The 20,961-nt window shown below is 28.2% G+C and overlaps 2 protein-coding genes and 1 long non-coding RNA gene across 10 annotated transcripts in view; 1 reads left to right on the top strand and 2 right to left on the bottom strand.

Moving 5' to 3' along the window:
• The window catches only part of LOC136796398 (uncharacterized), a 228,557-nt gene that overhangs the window by 172,709 nt on the left and 34,887 nt on the right, over positions 1 to 20,961 (top strand). The window lies entirely within an intron of this gene.
• LOC106678146 (large ribosomal subunit protein uL10) lies at positions 6,565 to 11,914 on the bottom strand. The gene is made up of 7 exons (XM_014416496.2): positions 11,779 to 11,914; positions 10,808 to 10,895; positions 9,343 to 9,518; positions 8,875 to 9,109; positions 7,705 to 7,890; positions 6,870 to 7,028; positions 6,565 to 6,777 (listed from the first exon to the last, which is right to left on the bottom strand). The coding sequence occupies exons 2-7, from the start codon at positions 10,859 to 10,861 to the stop codon at positions 6,640 to 6,642; spliced, it is 948 nt and encodes a 315-aa protein (XP_014271982.1). The 5' UTR covers positions 10,862 to 10,895; positions 11,779 to 11,914; the 3' UTR covers positions 6,565 to 6,639.
• Positions 15,116 to 20,961, bottom strand: part of Sep4 (septin 4) — a 98,313-nt gene continuing 92,467 nt past the window's right edge. For all 8 annotated transcript variants that reach the window (XM_067050032.1, XM_014416495.2, XM_014416494.3 and 5 more), the window contains exon 9: positions 15,116 to 16,569. In XM_067050032.1, the coding sequence (XP_066906133.1) occupies positions 16,483 to 16,569 (87 nt within the window). In that variant the 3' untranslated portion in view covers positions 15,116 to 16,482. The remainder of the gene's footprint in view (positions 16,570 to 20,961) is intronic.

Here is a 20,961-nt window from a genome sequence, read left to right as displayed (position 1 = left end):
ATGTATGAGATCATTTATCAATATTACCTATTGCCCACAACTGTGTGGCAGATTGTAATATCTATCAATAAATAAATCTATCTATCAAAAAAAATTGTTTTCAAATACGTAATGGCTACCGTCTTATCACAGCATCTTCTCTTCTTTCTATCTATAAAAGAGAGCTGTTGAATCTTTGTCCTCGATAGATTTTGTTATTATTGGACCGATTTGCTTGGGGTATTTTTCTAAATTTGTCCACAATGAACTTTTGAATTACTGGACCGATTAACTTGAAGTTTTTTTAAAAATAATAATGTTCATTACTAAAAACTCGTTTACCACACTTCCATATGTCATTCGGTCCGATTATGTGCATTTTTTTTCTAAATGTTCCATTTCGCCATGGGAAGGCTTAAAGATAATGAAATCGCCAAATCCCCGAAAAAAAAATATTTTGAAGAAATCTGAGAGTTTAATTTAATAAAATGAATTAGTGCACTTTTTTTACTCCTAAAAAATATTTTACCACTCTTTGTTATGGCAATCAGTCTCAGTTGTTTGGATATAGTACTAATATTGAAGCACAGTGAGTTTTTATTTCAAAACTATATGTTACTACATCTTAATGTTACTTATTATTATTATATTTACTAAAATCACTGCAAAGTATGGTGTAGATTGGTTGAGTAATGTTGAAGCTATTGATATTTTTTTTTAAACTATGGTTGCAACTTTATGGCATGTATTGTTTAATTTATATTACCGAAACATAATAATAAAGTATTTCAAAATGTTTAATTTTAAATAAAAAACAGAATGAAGTTTAAGAAACTATCGATTATACTCATTAAATATAAGCCTCAAATTTACAGCGTATACTGCTGATACCACCCGATATGCCATTTATTTCAACCTTTCTTTCATGAGATGCTAAAAACGAATGTCATCGCATATATTGGATCAATTTATGTCACCAATTCATAATAATAAAGTATATGTGTTTGTTTAATTTAACTAAATACATAAATTTATAACAAACTCTCAATTGGGTTCATTAAAGCTATATAGACCCTCAAATATAGCAATAGCGAAGCATTCCCAGGTCAGCTAGTCTATATACATAAAAGGGAATGGTCCAATCTTTGTCCACAATAAACTTTTAAATTAGTAGATCGATTTCCGTGCTGTTTTTTCTTTCAAAATGTCCTCTGTCGCCAAGGGAAGGTTTAAAGCTACTGAAATCCCCGAATTCCTAAGTATAAAAAAAAGTTATGAACAAAATTAACCGTTTTGGGTCTGTAGCTCAGAAATTATACGTTCATTTCACAGTTATTGTAGAGCTATCTCTTTTCGAATAATAATAAAAAATATCAATGATTCCATTAAGCTGTATTATATTGACAAAAAATTATAAAAACATAATGTGGCCAAGGGTAAAGTTGGTAGGCAAATTTTTTTTTAGAAAAAACTAAATCATATTCGTTCTTGGCGTCGTCTGAAACCCTCAAATACTATTTATTAAAAAAATAAAAAATTAGAAAGTTATCATCTTGATTTATTTAGAGGATATAGGATTTTTTTTTTATTCTGGTGATCATTGTTCATATAATCGTTCATAACTCCTCTTCATTTTATCCAATCCCTACATTAATAGAACCATTAGAAAGCTGAATGTCAACTCATTCAGACGACTTCAATGCTGATTTAATGCTCTTATAAGGGCAAAATATGGCTTTTAAATAAATAAAAGATTATCAAACGTTTTATTTTATATCTCCGGTTATTATTTGTTTAATTAAATCCGGTTTATGCCCTTTGGGGCAGTTTTTAGGGCCTTAAACCACTGCCAAGTTTGGTGTAGATCGATCGAGAAGTTAATTATTCTAATTTTTTTTAAAAAGTTTTAAAAAGGAATCAGAGGCCGATGTAGACGACATTTTTGTGTTAAATTATTTTATTTTCCGATTTTTTACAAAATTTGTATTTTATAGTTTCTTGAGGTGCTAAAAACGGAATCTACTTTCTTTCACTACTAAAAAAAATTTTTACCACACTTTGATAGATCTGAATTTTTTCAATATAGAATTAATATTGATGAACAGTGATGGTTCTTATTTAAAAACTATTTATGTCATTAAATCATAATAATAAATTGTTCAATAATTTATAATAAACTATCAATTGGGTTTATTAAATCTAAATACATCCTTAAATGTAGCAATAGCAAACCATTGCCGGGTCAGCTAGTCTATAATAAAAGAACTACAAATAAATCACCTACATATGATAGCTAAATTAATCGTTGAGAGGTTTTAACTTTAACTAGATGATTACAATAAGAAAATTTAGTGAAAAATTTGAAATTTTATTTTCAAAAAGGGGACTAAAGGAGTTGAATACACATATAAATAATTTAATTCTGGAAAAGAATAAAGAAGAGAAAATAAATAAGTACTTTACAAGGCGAGATGAGCAGAATACCACAAAATAGATCCTAAACTAGCAGACCCACCAATGCTTCCCTGTTGCTATATTTGAGGACTATATACATTAATTGAACGCCATTGAAACTTTGATATCAATTAATATATAGATGAAGTGATAAGATGGTAACTATAGTAACATAAATGGTAATATCTAACTTCGCTGTATAACGTTTATAGTGGTCCGATTTTCTTGATTTTTTCTTATTCTTTTAGAGAATTTGATTATCTATGATATTGTGACATATATACTACATAAAATATGAATTCAGAATTACTGACCTGTCAAAGTGTGGTAAATGATTTTTTAGGAGTAAAACAAAGTTGATATTCGTTTTAAGTACCTTCGAGAAACCCGAAAAATTCAGAAAAAAATTAAACTTTTTGGCCAAAATTATCGCCTTGCTAAAAATAAAAAACTAGAAGTAATTAACTTCTTGATTTATTTTCAAAAAATTAAAAACATAAAATTAACTTCTTGATTTATTTTGAAAAATCAAAAAAAAAATTATCTTCTTGATTTATTTTGATAAATAAAAAAATGTTTATTTTTTTATAGAAAGGAATTTTTTCTTTGACCGTACCTGAACTATCTTCCTATTAACTTAACTTATCTTCCTTTTAATTTTTATTATTATTAAATACCATCTAGTTTACATTGACAAGGCGGGTTTAATAAAAACCGTTAGAGTTGTTTTCCAGAAAAACGAAAATAAAGTGCGAAAAACCGATTTTATAAAGTGGCACTTCAGACGAGTCAATTTTATCGAGAAGGTTGCAATCACATCCCAGTCATATACCCAACTTAAATGTGTACTTTCAGTCTCGTAACTTATCGTTTTTGAGCTAGGCAGTTCACCCATTGAAACACAGACCAGATTATTCATTAGATTCACGCCATTTTTCAATTTTAGGTCCTTTTTAAATATTGCTCGATTTAAAAATCTTATGTCTTCTCTTCCCGTTTTAAGCAAATATTTCAAAAAAGATATGGTAGCGTCGCTCCCATGAGGCCTTAGTGGGGCGGGTCCGGCCGGGAAGGATTGCTTCTTGATTTATCTTGAAAAATCAAAAAAACTAACTTCAACATGACTAAATTAATCTACACCAAACTTAGCAGTGGTTTAGGGCTCTTCAAACTGCACCAAAGGGCACGAACCGATTCTAATTAAACTAATTGGAACCGGAGATATAAAATAAAACGTATTAAGTCTTTTTTTGATTTGGAATTAATAATTCAACCTTATAAATGAAATAAATCTAAATTTAATTTAACAATGTTAATGTTGGTTAAAAGAGGAGACATTCAGCTTTCCAACAGTTCTTTTAACGTAGGAATTGGATAAAACGATGAGGAGTTATGAACGATTATATGAACAATGGTCACCGGAAAAAAAAAATAAATCCTCTAAATAAATCAAGGTGAAAAATTTCTAATTTTTTATTTCTTTGAAAAATAGTTTTTAGGGGGGAGGGTTTGAGACGACGCAAAGAACAACTATGATTTGCTTTCACCCCAAAAAACTTTATTAACCTACATGAAGTCCTCATTATGTTTTTTTTAAGTTTATAGTGAATAAAAAATCATTTAATAGAATCAGTAATATTTTTTTCTTATTCATCAGAAAGAGACAAATCGATTGGTATATAATCATGAAATGTATACTTTCTGAACTACGCACCAATAATGCTTAATTTTGTTAATAACTTTTTTGACGAAAAAGAAAAAGGCCAGCCCATAATCTTTCCTGGAAAATTTCCAACGTTTGGAAAAAATACTGTCCCTACTTTATTCGCTGATTTGTAAACTTCTAAATCTAGATTTCCAATCTGCCAGGATTTTTTTTTTTTACCTCCTAAATCTTTATTTACATCAAATACATATTTACAATGGGCTTAACTTAATAAATATATATGCTAAGAAACATTTTAATCAATCTTGTCTTGCCAGATGGCATTTTAAGATGGGAATACAGGGTTTGCTGAAGGGGGTTTATACATTTTTGGCATGTTTGCCAGGGGACTCACAGAGAATGGTGAGGGAACATTCTGGCTGGTAGTGTGGCAGGATTAAAGGGAAACTGCTCCTTATGTTACATGAATGCACTGGAAGCTCCATTTTACAGCAGTTTGTCCAATTTTGAAAGAAAGAGTTTCAGTTTGCCCTTATATAGGAGAAACATCAAAAATTGTAAAGACTAAAATAATACTACACAAAAGCAATTGTAAAAATAATGTGAACAAACATACAACACCACTCAGATACAGGATTAGATTTAAAATTTGGGCGCTGCTAAGGCCCAAGAATTTTTGCTACTCCCTCTTCTTACCTCAAATCCTATTTCTTTTTCTCTGTTAAAAAAATCCATTATAACTATCTGGTATATGTTTTTCACAGTGAACCGAAAAGTGATCTTCCTTTGTCCTTTTTAAATTTGTATTGGTTGGCCCTGACATTATGACAAAAGCATCCACAATTCATGTGAAAAACTGAAAAGAAGAGGACTGCTATGGCCTCCTCCCCTAGGTTTTAGTTTGTTCACATCCTAACAAGTCCTAAAGTCAAAAATTATGTTCCTTTCGTTTCCCTATACATCTCCTTTTAGATTCCTCATTGAATGGAGTGCAGGGCATTTTAAAGAAAAAATATATAGAAGTTTTTTTTCTCAACGGTTTTGTATGTTGTTAGAGTTGCTAAATCAGAATTTCAGGTTCGCCTCCATGTTATCACAACGAAAATACATTTTCTTTTGTTCAGATTCACATCAAGGTACTAGGTATCTATACCAGACCTAAGATAATTTAAACAAATATTACTTAACACCAAATGCAATACCACGTTAACTCATAACTCTTAGATTATACATATTAACTTCATTTCCTCCTCACCTCTACCTACTCCATTTTTTTTTCAGGTCAGTACTAAAAACTATGTGATTGTATATCTTATCCCTATTCATACGCCCCCATGTCCCTCATCTATAGTTCAAAATTAGTTCAGATTTTCAAATTTCTGAACCAAGTATTCATATTACTCTTCCATTATGAGGCAGTTCACAATCGCATAAACTTAAACTTTACATTCTTCATGCTCCTATTATTTACAAATTATTCATTTTTCAGAATAACATAACTACTGCATGATATATTTAAAAGAATGGAGTAAGAAAAGTGTAGTTTATTACTACCAATTTGTGGGCGCAGTGAATATGTACGGGATAATCTGATGGTCTAAAAAATCTGTCTTTAGTATATTGGATCTTGCCTTCCTAAATGCAAGAATTTTATATGTAGTTACAAATAAGAATAAACTACCCATAAGTAAATCATTTGGGATTCATGAGGAACGTGATCCCACAATTTCTTAAGTCTGAATTGGTTGGAAAGCACAGAACTGCTTGGAATCAACTGCTAAAGAATTGCGTGTACCATTGTCAACAAATTCAGATTTGCAGTTACCAGTTAAATTACTAAACTAAAAACCAAGTAGTTTGTAGGAAACAGAAAAGATCGGAAAGAGTTAAAAGATGCAAAAGGGGCAGGGTTTGCTTATGTGCAACATGTTGCTTTGAAATTTATCACAAAAATCCAACTATTAAAATTTTATTATGAAAAATTAATTTTCATTTATAGAGGCACATAATAAAAACATTTTTAAAAAATTCATTTAAATTTTTTTTTTAATTCACCTTTAAATGTGTTGGTAAAAAAAAAAGTTTACTCAACCAGTGACCTCTTCAAAGTCAGCATCAAAATGGAGAATGAGAAACAATATATATATATATATAACACTTCTATGAGTAAGGAGAAAATACTGACAAAAAGTGGCTACAAACTCAGCTCACATTAACACCTAAGGTTATCCCACCTTTTGGCACATCATCCTTAGCTGTTAAAGTCTTAAATTTTCCCAAATATAAAAAGGTTAGAGTCTCTTGATATAAGTGTACTATCTATCCTTTACTTATTTAGGATATCTAATTAATGATCAGAAAATCATTTTAACAATGATATGAAATGGGTCTGGTCCCAATCATTAAGGATAATTTGGACTCCATGGTACTTTGAAAAGGTATAGAAGTAAAAAAAAAAACATAGCTATTTGTTTTATTCTGTATTTTCGTCTGGGTCAATACAAATTGTTTTGAATGAAATTTTAGTCAGAGACTAAAATTTAATCAAAAAGACCAAATCCCATGTCATCATCGGATTCTTCTGCTTCCTCCTTGACTTCTTCTTTCTTGGCAGCGGCTGGGGCAGCAGCCTCAGCAGCCACAGGAGCAGCAACAGCGGTAACGAATTTTGATGGGTCCTAATAATTTAACGATTTTTGATAAATTTGAATTCACACAAGAAATTAAAAAATATATATATTTTAAGAGGAATAACAAAACATTAACTAACCTTCAAATATTCCTTGATTTTCTCTGCTTCTTTGAATTCGACATCAGTTTCCGCAGCAATAGCGAAAAGATTTTTCAAACCATTTGCTATGCTGTGAGGAGCAGAAGCAATGGTTGGGTAACTGATTTCAAGACAGACGGAAGCTAATCTAGCAACACCCTGAAATCAAATACAGTAAAAGATGAGTATTTTAAAATATATTATCAATCATTTAAACTAAAAATTGGAGATGTCAAAATAAGAGCTATTCTAGCTTTATAGAGACTATTAATTAACTTGACTAGTTAAATAATACTTAACCAATGAATAATAAAATTTATGATCTTCTAATAAATAAAAAGCAAGATGGATAAAATTGTGAAATTAATCAGACTGTTGTATCCAATGGTACTATATTTTAATTTAAAGAAAACCTGCCTTAACATGACCAAATGTTATAACTGTAAAATATATTAAGAAAATAGTAGATCAAACTGTTATGACCAGGAAATCAGATGGTTACTAGAGACTAGATTTTGGTGCTCATTTTGGTAAAAACTCAGAATGTGTATGGAACACTCAAAGTTTGCACTAATCAACTTTATTGTTTAATTTATAATACAAAGAACAAAGGAAAAAAGTATAGCCAGAAAATCATTAAAGTTTCACAGGGTCAACAGGGTTTAATTTTCAGAAAGATTAATTATTTGGATTTGAAAATTATTACTATTTCTAATTTATTTTAAAGTAAAATCTTTTTCATCTAAAATTTTTGAAACTGTTAAATTATGAAACTTCTGGAAAAATCCAGACTCGCAGAAATGCACGTACTCATACAGCTACAGTTAAATTTTACCTCCAGAAACTTGACGCGCAAATCTTCAGGTTTAATGTCCAAGATCTTGGGCTCAAATATTGTGCCTGAGTCATAAACCATTTCCACTACTAGACCATAAGAAAATGGAGAAATGTTCAACATGTTCAGGAGGGTAGCTTCTGAAGCACCAACTTTGTCACCTTCTTTTAAAATGTGTACATCATTCTAAAAAAAAATAAATAAAAATTTAAATGTTTAACAAGATATAAAAATACTAACTATAAAATATCTAATACTTTTATTAAGATAATAAAAAGAAAAGAAGTAATATGACAACCAAAGAAGGATCTTAGGTTCAGCAGAGGAACTGTTTCTAGAACAATGGTTGAGCAAGGAGTTTATTCGGTAAAGATCTAACTCAACTGCCAGGTTTTCTTCCCCAGAGTTGATTTATCAGAATAAATAATCATCTGGCAGAGCTAGATCTGAACCTAGGCCCGGGAGGTAGAAGCATAATGCCTTTCTCACCGAGCTATCCCACTCTCTAAGTTAATACATTTTCTAATTATTATATCTGCCAATTTATAATTCAGTTAAGTGATTTGTATAAGCTTTCAGTTGACAGAAAAGTACTTTCAATATTTTAGTTGTTATCAACTTTTCAATTGTTTTTTGGTAAAAGAATTCACAATTATTAAGTTTTATATAACTTACATTCTACTCTTAAACATTTATGTTATGCTTAATTATTATAACATCAATATTGAAAATAGAAAGGCTCACATGAAAATGTAAAATAGTAAAAAATTATTTTATAAAAAAAAAGATTGAATATTTATAAAAGAGGATTTGCAGTTATTGTTAGCACCAAAGATCTCAATGCTAAGTTAATTTAATAGACAGAATAATTAAGTTTGTTTGCTTTAATGACTATTTTATAACTAATATAAAAAGAATTTTAAGACAGTTAGAAATGAAATTCATATTATAGGTGACAAGTGGGTTAAAAAATTAAACCTTCCAGATAATTGAATCCCTACAGCAGGGATGACCAGCCCGCTGACAAGGGCTCACCTTTAACCGGAAATGTGAAATATATATACTAGGCGGGGTAATCAGTTAGCTAACCATATTACAAAAGAAGAAGTAAATAAACATTACATATCAATATAACAATTTTTGTATTGAAATACTAATAATTGAACTTACAATAATTTCAATTGTTCCCTTAGAAATCTTGGTAGGAATGGAGAGAGCCTGAAAAAATGAAGTTTTTTCAGGACCAAGACCGGTGTTTTGAGCAGGAATAACGACAGGGCATGGAGCGATAGCTCCAGCTCTGGCCGGTGCTCTAACTTTATTCTGCAATAATTTTTCACGCACTTCAGGAAGCTCTCCTCTGGTGAACACAAACCCTACATTTCCTTTGATATGAGGCAAAAGTCTAAAAAAAAAAACAAGAAAATTATAAAATTAACTTATGAACAATTAATCAGCATAAATTAAAAGCTTGTTATTAACCTTTCATATGGCAAAATAACTAAACAAGCGAAACAATTTTTTTATACCTTGAAATTTATTTTTCTACTTGTTCAATACTATTTAGTTTCAGTTTTTAAGAAAAAAAAAAAGTTTAACAAGTAAAAAATAAAAAAAAAAATACTGTAGGATACATACTTGTCTAAAGCTTGGTTTCTTTCAAGATGACCTCTAATAGCCTTCCTCATCATTGTATTTTTTCCCATCAAAACAACCGCTGTACCTCTTAATGACATACGGATTTGTTGCATTTGTTTTGACCCGACATTGTCAGCTCCGACAATGAAGCACTTAGGATATTCTTCAAGTAATTGCTAAACAGTAAACAAAATAATAACTAGAAGCTCTCTCTTAAATGGTAACAAACAGAAACAATATGCCTAATAAACAGATTTTTTTTTTCTAAGAAAGGTATAGGTTCACGAAACAAATTTCAACAGTGGGAGTTCTTTCTGATTCAAAATTCACTTATAGCGGAATGCTACAGGTTAGTCAGTATATGCCCAATATCCAATGGATATATCCATAGTATATGGATAATATCCAATCCAAAGGATCCTTTTTTGGAGTAATTTTTTTGAAAAATTTAAGCGAAGTTTGATTTTGAATTTCCTGCCATTGGATCATGTTTAGAAAACTCATACCTTTTATTTAAATCTTATAAAAATATCTCTTTATAAAAAGAAAAAACATATTGTTGACTTAAGCACAGAATTACTTCTATGCTACTAAGTTTTATTTTGTTTAAGTTGCTAAAGGTTTAACGTTTATAATAAACTAACTCTTTAAATATATGAGCAGAACTAAAAGTATTTGAAAAACATTACAAGAATAATAAACAAATAATTAAAATTGTAGTAAGAAATAATAAAATAAAATTATTTTAACATATAAACCTTACAAGAAAAACAAAACATTACATAAGAATATTTAATATAGTTAAAAATAGTAACTGAAGTTCCTTAAGCATTTTACACTTAAGACATTAAGAATCAGAGTGGACCAACCAACCTTCCAAGATTTTGGTAAACATTCTTTGGGAAGATTTTAGTAATAAAATTTCTTAAGACCAATTTTCAAACAGAATAATAGTTTTATTACAAAAAAAAAAAAAAAAACAAGTTTTATTCTTTATTATCACAATATGGTAGAGTCCATACTGATTCTCAATGCTTCAATAAAAAACCTGAGGAATGAATTTTTGAGACTCATTTAAATATTGTAACCCTGACCATCTTCTTATATATCAATTTTTATGGTCAACTATATATAAATAATAAAACATGTTATGTCTAGGACAGAGGTGAGAAAATAATTAGTTACAACAAAACTATAGCTAAAATTGCTACGGATACAATATTGCATAAATGAATGAAATGTGATTATTTAGAGAAAAAAAAATGGATCTATTTAAATAATTAAACACATAGACTATACAAAAAATATAATATATATATTTTATTAATTAGATAAATATTTATTAATGTACCATTAATAAATATTATATCTTAAGAAATTTTAGCGGTAGCTTTATCACAACTAATGGATGCCTAACTCTGTCGTTGGATCTTACTTTGTTTTTATAATTAAAGATTTAACTCACAATTAATTTACTGAAGTAGTTACTCTTCCAAGTAGCCTTATCTTCCTTACCCATCGTGGTGTGGTAGGGATGATTAAACGTTTAAAGACTGAAATTAAAAAATAAACATTCAGTATTTGTTACTAGATATAATGAATTAAAAATGCATGCAAATAGATGAACATATCACACCACCCCAAGAAAAATTGCGTAACTAAATTGTACATTATTTAAAAAAGTAGAGTTAAAAATCAATAATGAAATAGTCTAACAATCCAAATTCCAAAACCTAACCCCAATTGTTCATTGATCATCAAGTTTTGAATGAATCTTTAGGTTTGAAGCTATTTTTAAATGTTGGTATTTATAAGAACCCAGGAAGTGCTTTGAAGCCTCACTGAGGAAAACTATTTTGGTTTTTAAAACTACCAAAAGGATAAAAAAATAAAATAAAATAATAAAAACAAACAAAATGGATCAAATATTCACTCAAGCCTTTACTTAAAAAAAAAATGAAGTTGAAAGACTTTAGAAATTGGGGTCCTAAGGGAACTTTTTTTAAATTCCGCATAAGTATTAAAGAAATTTACAGAAAACAATACAAATTAAACCCCCATCATTATTGCAATTCTAACATAACTCAAAAATCTAACTTCTAAGTCAAATGTGTTTAACAAGATTTTTAATTTACGTTAAAATTTATTTGTGATAACTATTCAATTAAACTATAAGATAAATTCATAATGAAGAATTCTTCAGTTATATTTTTAAGCGAAATGAGTTTAAATACAGGACAAGATTCTTTTGAAATCCATATTCTCAAATGTTAGATTATGTAGTTATGTTAGTATAGCATCATTATTTTTCTAAAATACTGCAGTTTAGCAATGCGTAACAATTTTTGTTAAGGTTTATATGAGTTTCAAAAGCAAAACAAGCAATACAAATATAATACAAATTATAAATAAAATTTCAAGTTAATCACAACTAACCAAGGCAGCGTGCTTCAATGACTGTGGGTATAACCACGTGCCTCTAGTAGTTGATTGCTAGTATCGATATCACTTTTCCTTTACGATAAAATGATTAATGTAATACTTAGTTTTAAAAATATATTGTCAGAAAACATGAAAAAATATATTTATTTTGAGTATTAGAAAAAGCTAAAATTGAATATTCAATCAATGTGAATAGAAACGTTTTGGAAGATGTAGGAAGAGTGCCCCCCCAATAATTTGAAAACACGAAAACTAGAGAGTTTTATTTATTTATTTATATCTATATCTTTATTGAAATTTACAACTGTACATTTATATACATACATTCAGTAAAAGGTTTTATTTAATTTTTAAAAATATGTTATTAGACGAACTGTAGTAATAAAAAATCCTTAAATATGGTTGCTGATTTAGGAGCAGATGAGAAATTTGAATACTTGAAGCATCTTCCATTGCTAGATGATGGATGTAATAATTTGGGTCTATTCCTGATTGCCAGTTACTAAATCCCTTTATCTGTGTATTGTGCACTTGTGTATCGTCTGCATATGCTAATAAGGCAGAATCTTTCATTTATTCTGTTTTTTCCCCTATATTACCTTTCAGTAACACCTGGTTTCAATTTTATTGTATTGAATGACGAATATATGTATATATATATATATAGGAGAAACGTCAACAATTGTATAGACTAGAATAATGATACACAAAAGTAATTAGTAAAAGTAAAGAATAAACATACAACAGTGCTCAGATACAGGATTAGATTTAAAATTTGAGTGCTGCTAAGACCCAAGAATTTTCGCTGCTCCCTCTTCTTACCTCAAATGCTATTTCTTGTTCTCAGTTTAAAAAAAATCCATTATAACTACCTGGTTTACGTTTTTCACAATGAACCAAAAGTGGCCTTCCTTTGTCCTTTTTAAATTTATATTGGTTGGCCCTGAAGTTATGACACATAGCATCCACAATTCATGTAAAAAACTGAAAAAAAGAGGACTGTTATGGCCTCCCCCCTCCCCCTACGTTTTAGTTTTTTCACATCCTAACAATTCCAAACCGAGTCCTAAAATCAAAATTCATTTTCCTACAAACCTCTTTTTTGATTCCTCATTGAATGTAGTATAGGTTTTGTATGCTAATAGGGCTGCTAACTCAGAATTTCAGGTTCGCCACCTCGTTATCACAACAAAAATACTTAACAACACCTTTCCATCTAACATGACACCTTAACTCATGGACTATTAAGTTAGCCCTATAACTCCAGTTCCTCTTGACCTCAAACTGCTCCATCCCTTTTTTAGTACAGGTCCCTTTCTGATATCCCTATTCTCTCTCAAAATGTACAAAATTCCCTTCAATCCACTATTCCTATTTTACATCTTGGCCTGAAAATCCATAATAAACTTTTCAAGTTTGTATATTTTCTTTTCCTTCTATATATTATCTTTATTTTATCCATTATCATTTTTTGTATTGTATATTATCTATCAGTGTGTCATTCTTTTTTTAGATTCCTTAAATATGTATTTATGTATTCTAACATTTCATATCTACTTATCTTTCCTATTATTATCATATTCGAAAACCTAACTTGACATAACCACACAAGATTTGAGTGAGGGATGAGACACTAACACCTAACTCCCAATCTGATCTTGAACTTAATTTGGGGATGTAGGGTGTAAAAATCCAGTATGATTCAAAACTATCTTCAAACTAGCAGTATGATTTTCAGTTCCAAATCCTGAGCCTCACATGGGTCCGCCAATTTGATTGTCCGCCAACATGATAATGTTAAGGGCCATCTATAGCCAAGGGAGTTGATGCATTGCCTTTAACAACCTTGGAACTGCTGTGTCACCTGTTCAAATCCTGGTTTAAGGGTTTTATTTTTTTCCTTTTATTTCGTGGCGGTCCCACATTATGAAAACTTGATCATCCCGCCATGGTTTGAATAGGGTGATAACCTATGGATTGACTACCCAATACTACTAAATAATAAGAGCTAAACTTAATACCTTTTTTTTTTATAAGAAAAGGCATTAAGTTTAACTCTTATTATATACAATATTAATTATGAACATTTGGTGGGGGGAAAAGTGGTATAAGTAAAAAAAATGTCAGATTTACAAAATCCTATTCTTTGGTGATTTTTTGTTTTGTAAACATTCTGGGGTTGGGATCCTAGTTTTTCCTACCCCCCCCCCCTCAACTGATAAGCCATTTTGCTGTCCCAGTTTAATAGTGTAAAATCTAAAAAACAAAAAAATGGTTATTTTGAGGTATATGTAAGTAACCTTAGCAATATCCATACAGTAAACACAGAATCACAGTAAAACATGTCAAAAAATCTAAGTAAAAAGAATGTTTCAAGATATCACAGTTACAGTTAGATCTTATCCTTATTGCTAAGATTAAAGACGTATCTCAGAATAACCATTTTTAGAGATGTTACTCTGTTATACTCGGACCACAATATTACATTATTTTCATAATAAGGGACCTTCCTGCAAATCACTCTTTGCATACTATAAAATTAATTTATCACTAACACACTAATCTTGCCTCCCCCTTCAGGGATAAAATTTGGCTATTGAAAATATAAGTATACTAACCCCTACCACTAAATCATGTCTCTCAACTTTAAACCCATTTTCCTCACTATTTTTAAAGAGCTTTTCAGCTCACAATAAAGTGCTCTCAGTGTAAAGCACAGAACAGGTCTCTGATGTTGTAAATTGTTGGAAACGGGTTAAATTTATTATAAGCTGTAGAACGTGCTGGTTCTTTCACAAAAACATTTTTTTTTTTCACAGTAGATTAAAGGAAATGTTCAGAGAAAGTGGTAAAAGTAGTAAAATTCAGAATTTCAAAATGTTCTAGAGGTTATAAAACACTCTATTTCGTTTATTTTCTGATTATAACTCATTTCACCACTCTTCTAAGTATTTAAACCTAGTTACACAAATCAAGCGCTCTGGCAACTCTGACGTTCTGTTCCATACGTTGATATTAGTTTCAGTGATGAGTTGTCCAATATTTTTTTTTTTACTGAAGAGAGAATTTCTTTAAAGAAAATGAATTAGCAGTTTGTAAAGTTGTTCTTGTTCAAGTAGTTTAAGTCAAGTAGTCCAAGTTAGCCTGCAGTTTAGCTACAGCCCAAGACATTAAAAAGTTTGGCAGGGTAAATACATAATAAAAATGTATTAAATTTGTTTTCTTTAGCAAAATATATTATGCACTCACTATTTTTCTTTGAGATCTACCTTAAAATATTAATATAATAATGTATTATATACTGATCAAAAGGAAGGACAAAAAAATTTCATCAAGATGAATATATTTTTATTGTAATTTTGTTCATTATATATAAAAGTTTTATAACAAATATACATATAAATACAATATATAACTACAGAAATTTTTTTTAGTAAAGTTTATCTAAAACTGGCATTTTCCTCACATCATCAAATTATGCTAAAAATTTGTACTCGAGTCAAACTCCATTCATCTTACTTGTGCGTGAATATACATATTGCATATTGGTTACTCTTAAAAGGCAGAACCAAAACACAATTTTTACTAAGTAGTATAAACTTTTAAAAAGTTCATAAAGATTAATTATAAACAACATTAAATGAGTAGTTATTATTATTTGTCATTATGAAAAAATTAAGTAATATATTTTAACATGCTCTAACCATGATTTAAAATCAATGATAACAATATTATTGCACTAAATGCTTTCAGTAAAACATTTTTTTTTTTTTTTTTAATAAGAAGAAATATCTAAGTAATAAAAATACTAAAAATAATTTTTAAAAAATTAAATAAACAATAATTAAAACATTATAAATACATAATATACATAAGAAAACATAACACGACTCACTACTAGTTCATATTAACTAAAGAGCCTTATTTCACCAAGAGCCATCTTTGGTCCTTTGAGGTAGAAAAAAAAAATATTGAGATAAAATGAAAAACCGAAATATAATTATTTACATACAGTAAAGTCTCGCTAATGCAACCTACTCATTACTCATTAAGCCCATACCTGTGGTAATCAGAACAATTTTTTAGGACCACTATTCTTTACATTATAAAATATAAATGATATTTTTCTTTCTGACAACAATTGATTTTTTCTCTTTTACATTAATAGATCAATAATAACCAAACTCCATTTCTAAAGGTTCCTCTATTTTTTTGTATTAACATTGTATATTAAAGGTTAAGCTTTTATATGCAAAAACATTTTAAGAAGCATTTATCTATTGTTTTTGTAAACAACCATCCTTGTTTTAGAAAACCTTCAGTTTGTTATTTAAATTAATTTCTCTTAGGACCCAGAATTTTATCACTGGTCGTTTCAACTCCAACATATAGAAATTAAACTAGAATCATTCATTTAATACTATTTGTTTGTTTTGGTACAAATTTTACTTCTTTTTTTTTAAATATGAATTTATAATATTCATTTAATGTATTTGTATTACCGAGACTTATCTGTATTCTGTCTTACATTCATTCTGGACTTTCAATAAATAGATAATTGATATTTACTAATTATTTTCACTATTAGACAATACTATATCTCCAAGTAATTTTCTATAGAATTGTTAACAGATTTTTCTTTGAACACATTCAAAAGTTTTGCTAAAATGAGTTTTAAAATAAATAAGTTGGCAGGTTTTATATATTCACTATGTTGTCGTTACTTTGATTAGTAGCTTTAAGTTTTTCCTGCATCTGAGCTAGCATATCTTGCATTCTTCGAATCTGCAAAAAAAAAAATATATATATGTATATGTATTAATAATAATAAATACATAAATAAATAATGATAATGATATTAAGAAATAACAATATTATTATGAAGTTTAGTTTAGTTACACAAAAGTAACATGATAGGAATTAACACTAATAGTGTATCAAGGATAAAATTATACTTTAAACCAAGATATTTTAAATTAAGTTTTTTTAAAAATTAAATTAAACAATACTATATGAAATTAATCATCGAAGAAAGTACAATAGACTATCTATTACTGACATAGAAATAAAATAAATTTTAGTAAATTGTTAAAAAGGGGTCAAATTGCCATTTATTAAATAAATCTTGGAATAAAATTAAATATTGATGATATATTTTATTGTAAGTAGATTGAACCAAATGAGTGATGTCTACAGTTACTTGATGATTAGAAGGCATCGTAAAGGATATACTTTTAGTATTATTAATTATCATGATTTCTATTCATATTTCTAATGTTATTTAAAAAAAATATGTTTTAATATTATTCTATATTTCACATTAGGGCAAGATATATAATTACACCTATTTTTTTGGAACTTTTATTAAAATTAAAGTTAAATATTTTGAAATTAGTAGTTTTGCATTCAGTTTTTATGTTATAAATAAAAGTTATTTTTCAAGTGTATATATTTTTTTAAATTTCATTATTCTTGATAATATAATAACATTCAAATTTATATTTAATTAGGTGGATAGAACGATATATACATCAGATATGTCAGATCATATGTCAGTCCTAAAATCATGTTCCAGAGTTTATAAAATGCATCCCTAAAGCCTCCTCCCATGGTCTTTAATACAGTGCAAAAGTCTATTATTTTCAGGGGAAATATGATTAAAATGATAGGGGGATGATATTTGATAAAGATTGACAGATATGGGATTTCTTTTTTATGTCTGCGATCAAGTTTAAAGATATATCTTCAGTAGAAAGAAAAATTAAGTAAATCATTTATTTTCAAAGAGAATTAAATATTAAAGTTACCCCATATTTCTTTTATCCATCAAGCTCTAGCCAATTTGAATAAATTTTTTGAGGTTAAAAACTTCCAAAAGTTGAATATATTTTATTCTATATTTTCTTTTTTGTTTTACAGTGTTTCGAGACTACTGTCTCTCCCATATTCATGTAACAAGGTATGTATTCATGTATCAAGATACACACTACACCATCATTATAGACAAAACATAAATATCAGAGGAAATAGGTGAGTTTAGAATAGTCAAATCATAATAAAACATTAAAAAATCGAAGTTTAATTTGAATTACAAATTAATAAAGTGGGAAATATAAATAGGATGGCAACCAAAATAACACACAGGACATAAGATTAGGTCCAAAGCGGTAGTATACAATATAGAGCAATGCTGGTGCTACAGAGAGAGGAGCATGCACCAATAATGAATTAAAACAGTGTAAAACAATTTTTTTCAGCCATGTAGAGGATGACATAATTTCCTTAGTGAAATTAAAAGTTTGACAAAAATGAGGTAAGTATAATTATATGGATTAAAAATACACATGGATGAGAATTGTTAAAATGAATTATTATTTGTAGGTTAATGAATATGGGACAGTAATCCCGAAACGTTGTAAAACTAATAAGAAAATATAGAATAAAATATATTCAATTTTTGGAAGTTTTAACCTCAAAAATATTTATTGAAATTGACTTACCGACTTCCTAAAAAGAAAATACAGAAGCTCTTGTCATTTGTCTGAGATTATAAGAAAAATTGTAAGGGTATGAATTTAAGCCAGTTAAAAGAAATGTTAGAAAAACTAATATAAAACTAGTAGTGACATGTTTCCTGAGAAAAGCAAAATTTAGAAATAAAAGTCAGCTTATTTTATTAACAAAATTATATTGTTAAAAGTAAAATAAATCAAAGAAGATTAGGAGTAGATACCCAAGATAAAGTGGTTATTTGTAAGATTTATCAGATCCACAGAACTATTACTGTTAGACAAAAATATTATGAGTCTTATCAATATAACAGACCAATTTATTATTATTATTATTATTTATTATATATTTTTTTTAAAGATAAAATTAGTAAAATATATATTTGATGAAAATATTCAACCAGTTAGATATTTTAAATTCTATTGCATATTATTGTAATACATACAATGTATATTACTCTCATGCAAATAATTTTAATCTAAGAATTGAAGAGATGTTAATAATAGAAACAGGCACTAAATTGAAGAGGAAAAACAAGGATTTTAGGAAAGATGTGTTTTTAGAACATTAAGGGAAATAAGCAAGCAAATTAATAACTAAAGTTTAATTAGAAAGGAGTTTTTAGAAAAAAAAAATGCTTTATCAAAAATAAGCTATAAAAAAGGATATATTTCTTGTCCTAAATCTGAGGTTTAGATTTTAAAAAAAAAAATTGTTAAATGGGTTATATTTCTTCTTTTTTTTTACATGTACTTAACCCATCAATATGGGAAAAGTCAAATTACATTATAAAAAATGTTATTTTAACGTTGTAGTATATATATGGAATATATAGGTGAAATAATGTTCAAGAATCTCATATAAATGAAAGAACTGTAATCATGAAATATTCTAAATTCCAGTGTATGACAGAAATACTCGTTTTGAGGTCCCCTGACCCCAAATAACCAATTTTTACAAAATGGTGTGTGGGTTTTCAACCTAGCTCAAAAACAAAAAGTTGTATTAAACTGAAATTACATATTTAGGACAGGTGTATTTCGGAAATGTGATAAAAAATTTGTTAACCAAACTGCCACTTTAAGGAATAGATTCATCACATTTTTTTTTTTTTATTTATTTTATCAAAACAGGCTTAAAAGATACTGATTAAACATAGTATATCATTATAAAATTAGGCGGCTCGTAATATCAGATAGGTTTTATCCTCATTGATATAGTTTAACAGGGCTTTAAAAGCGAATTTTTAAAAAAAATCTTGCTCTAAAGCACCTTTAATTTGGTATATTTGAAATTACTAACCATTTCACATTATAATTAGTGAGGAAAATGGATAAATATAAACTATTAATAAAAATTGGTTAAATTTTTTTTTTTGAAAACTTATTTCCGGAGATAAGAGTAGTGATATAGACTATATTAGATTATATGTGTCATCGGAAAGCCAAAGATTTCAGAAAAAATAATATTTATTAAAGAAATTCATAGAATGTAATAAAGAATGATGGAAAAGGCCTAAATAAAAGGTTTGTTTTAACAAGAGTTTTAAATGGCTGGCACATGAGGGTTTCCTTTTAGGCAGATGACGTTTTCTTGTCACCATAGTTAGTAAATATCTTTTAATTGTACTTAATCTAGAAATGAGCCTTTCGGCTGATGTTATTAGTATTTTCAGTATTGATTCTATAACAATTAAACATAAAATGAATGGTTAATGGTTAAGAAAAAATCGTTATGTTTTGTAAAATGCCACATATTTGTTTTTCAGCCATTGTTTTTGTTCTGAAGCAAGCCAGGATCAATTTCAAATCAAAGTAGGCCAGCAAATGAAAGTTGTGTGATGATCACACCACATCAGATTTTTATTTTTGTTTTACGTAATTTGCCCCTAAATCTAACATCAAAAGATAGATTTTACGGAAAACTAAAGTCCTAAAGATATTTTTTTTTATAATTATTTTTTAAAATTATAAACAAAGGAGAATTGAACAAGGTGAATTATTTATTTTAAATATAACATCAATAAATATACAACAAATATGTTTTTTGTCAGATGTGCCACTACTGACCAAAGCAGAGATATGAATAAATTATAAACAAAATAATTCTAGAATAAATATGGAGTTATAAACCCCAAAACATTCAAAATAGATATGATCTTTTATTTAGAAAACTAATCAATAATATTATTAAGATAAGATTTTAATTTTTTTTTTTAATAGAAAAAACTAAGACAATTAAACAACTATTGTTAAGGTAAAGGTGCAATGTAAAATCAATTTGAGTTTCAATATTACTGCAATAAAAATATGTAACTAAAAAGCTAGTGGATAATTTAGAAATTATATTACATTCTATTTACTTCTTTAGCTTGTAACTAATAAATAAAATCACTGAATGGAATATTAGGGTGAATTCAATATATTCTACTTGCAATATAAAGAGAAGTGATGAGAAAACAAGCATATAAAATAAAATAGTAGCAATTTTGCATTACATAAAGGAGTAGGTAAAATTAAGGTGTTATAACAATTGTTTTATTTAATTTGTTAAACATATTTGTATTCTGGGTGAGCTCTTCATTACAACACTAAGGTCTATATTGTATCGCTGAATATGTGCGGTGTGTCCCAGTATACAGTTCACTCTCTCCCCTCTCCCCCTCTT

This window comes from Halyomorpha halys, unplaced genomic scaffold, assembly GCF_000696795.3.
Source record: "Halyomorpha halys isolate HHAL.00 unplaced genomic scaffold, Hhal_1.1 Scaffold126.1, whole genome shotgun sequence".
Classification (NCBI taxonomy): Eukaryota; Metazoa; Arthropoda; class Insecta; order Hemiptera; family Pentatomidae; genus Halyomorpha; species Halyomorpha halys.
Note: the sequence above shows the minus strand (reverse complement) of the source record. Positions and strands in the feature narration are given on the sequence as shown.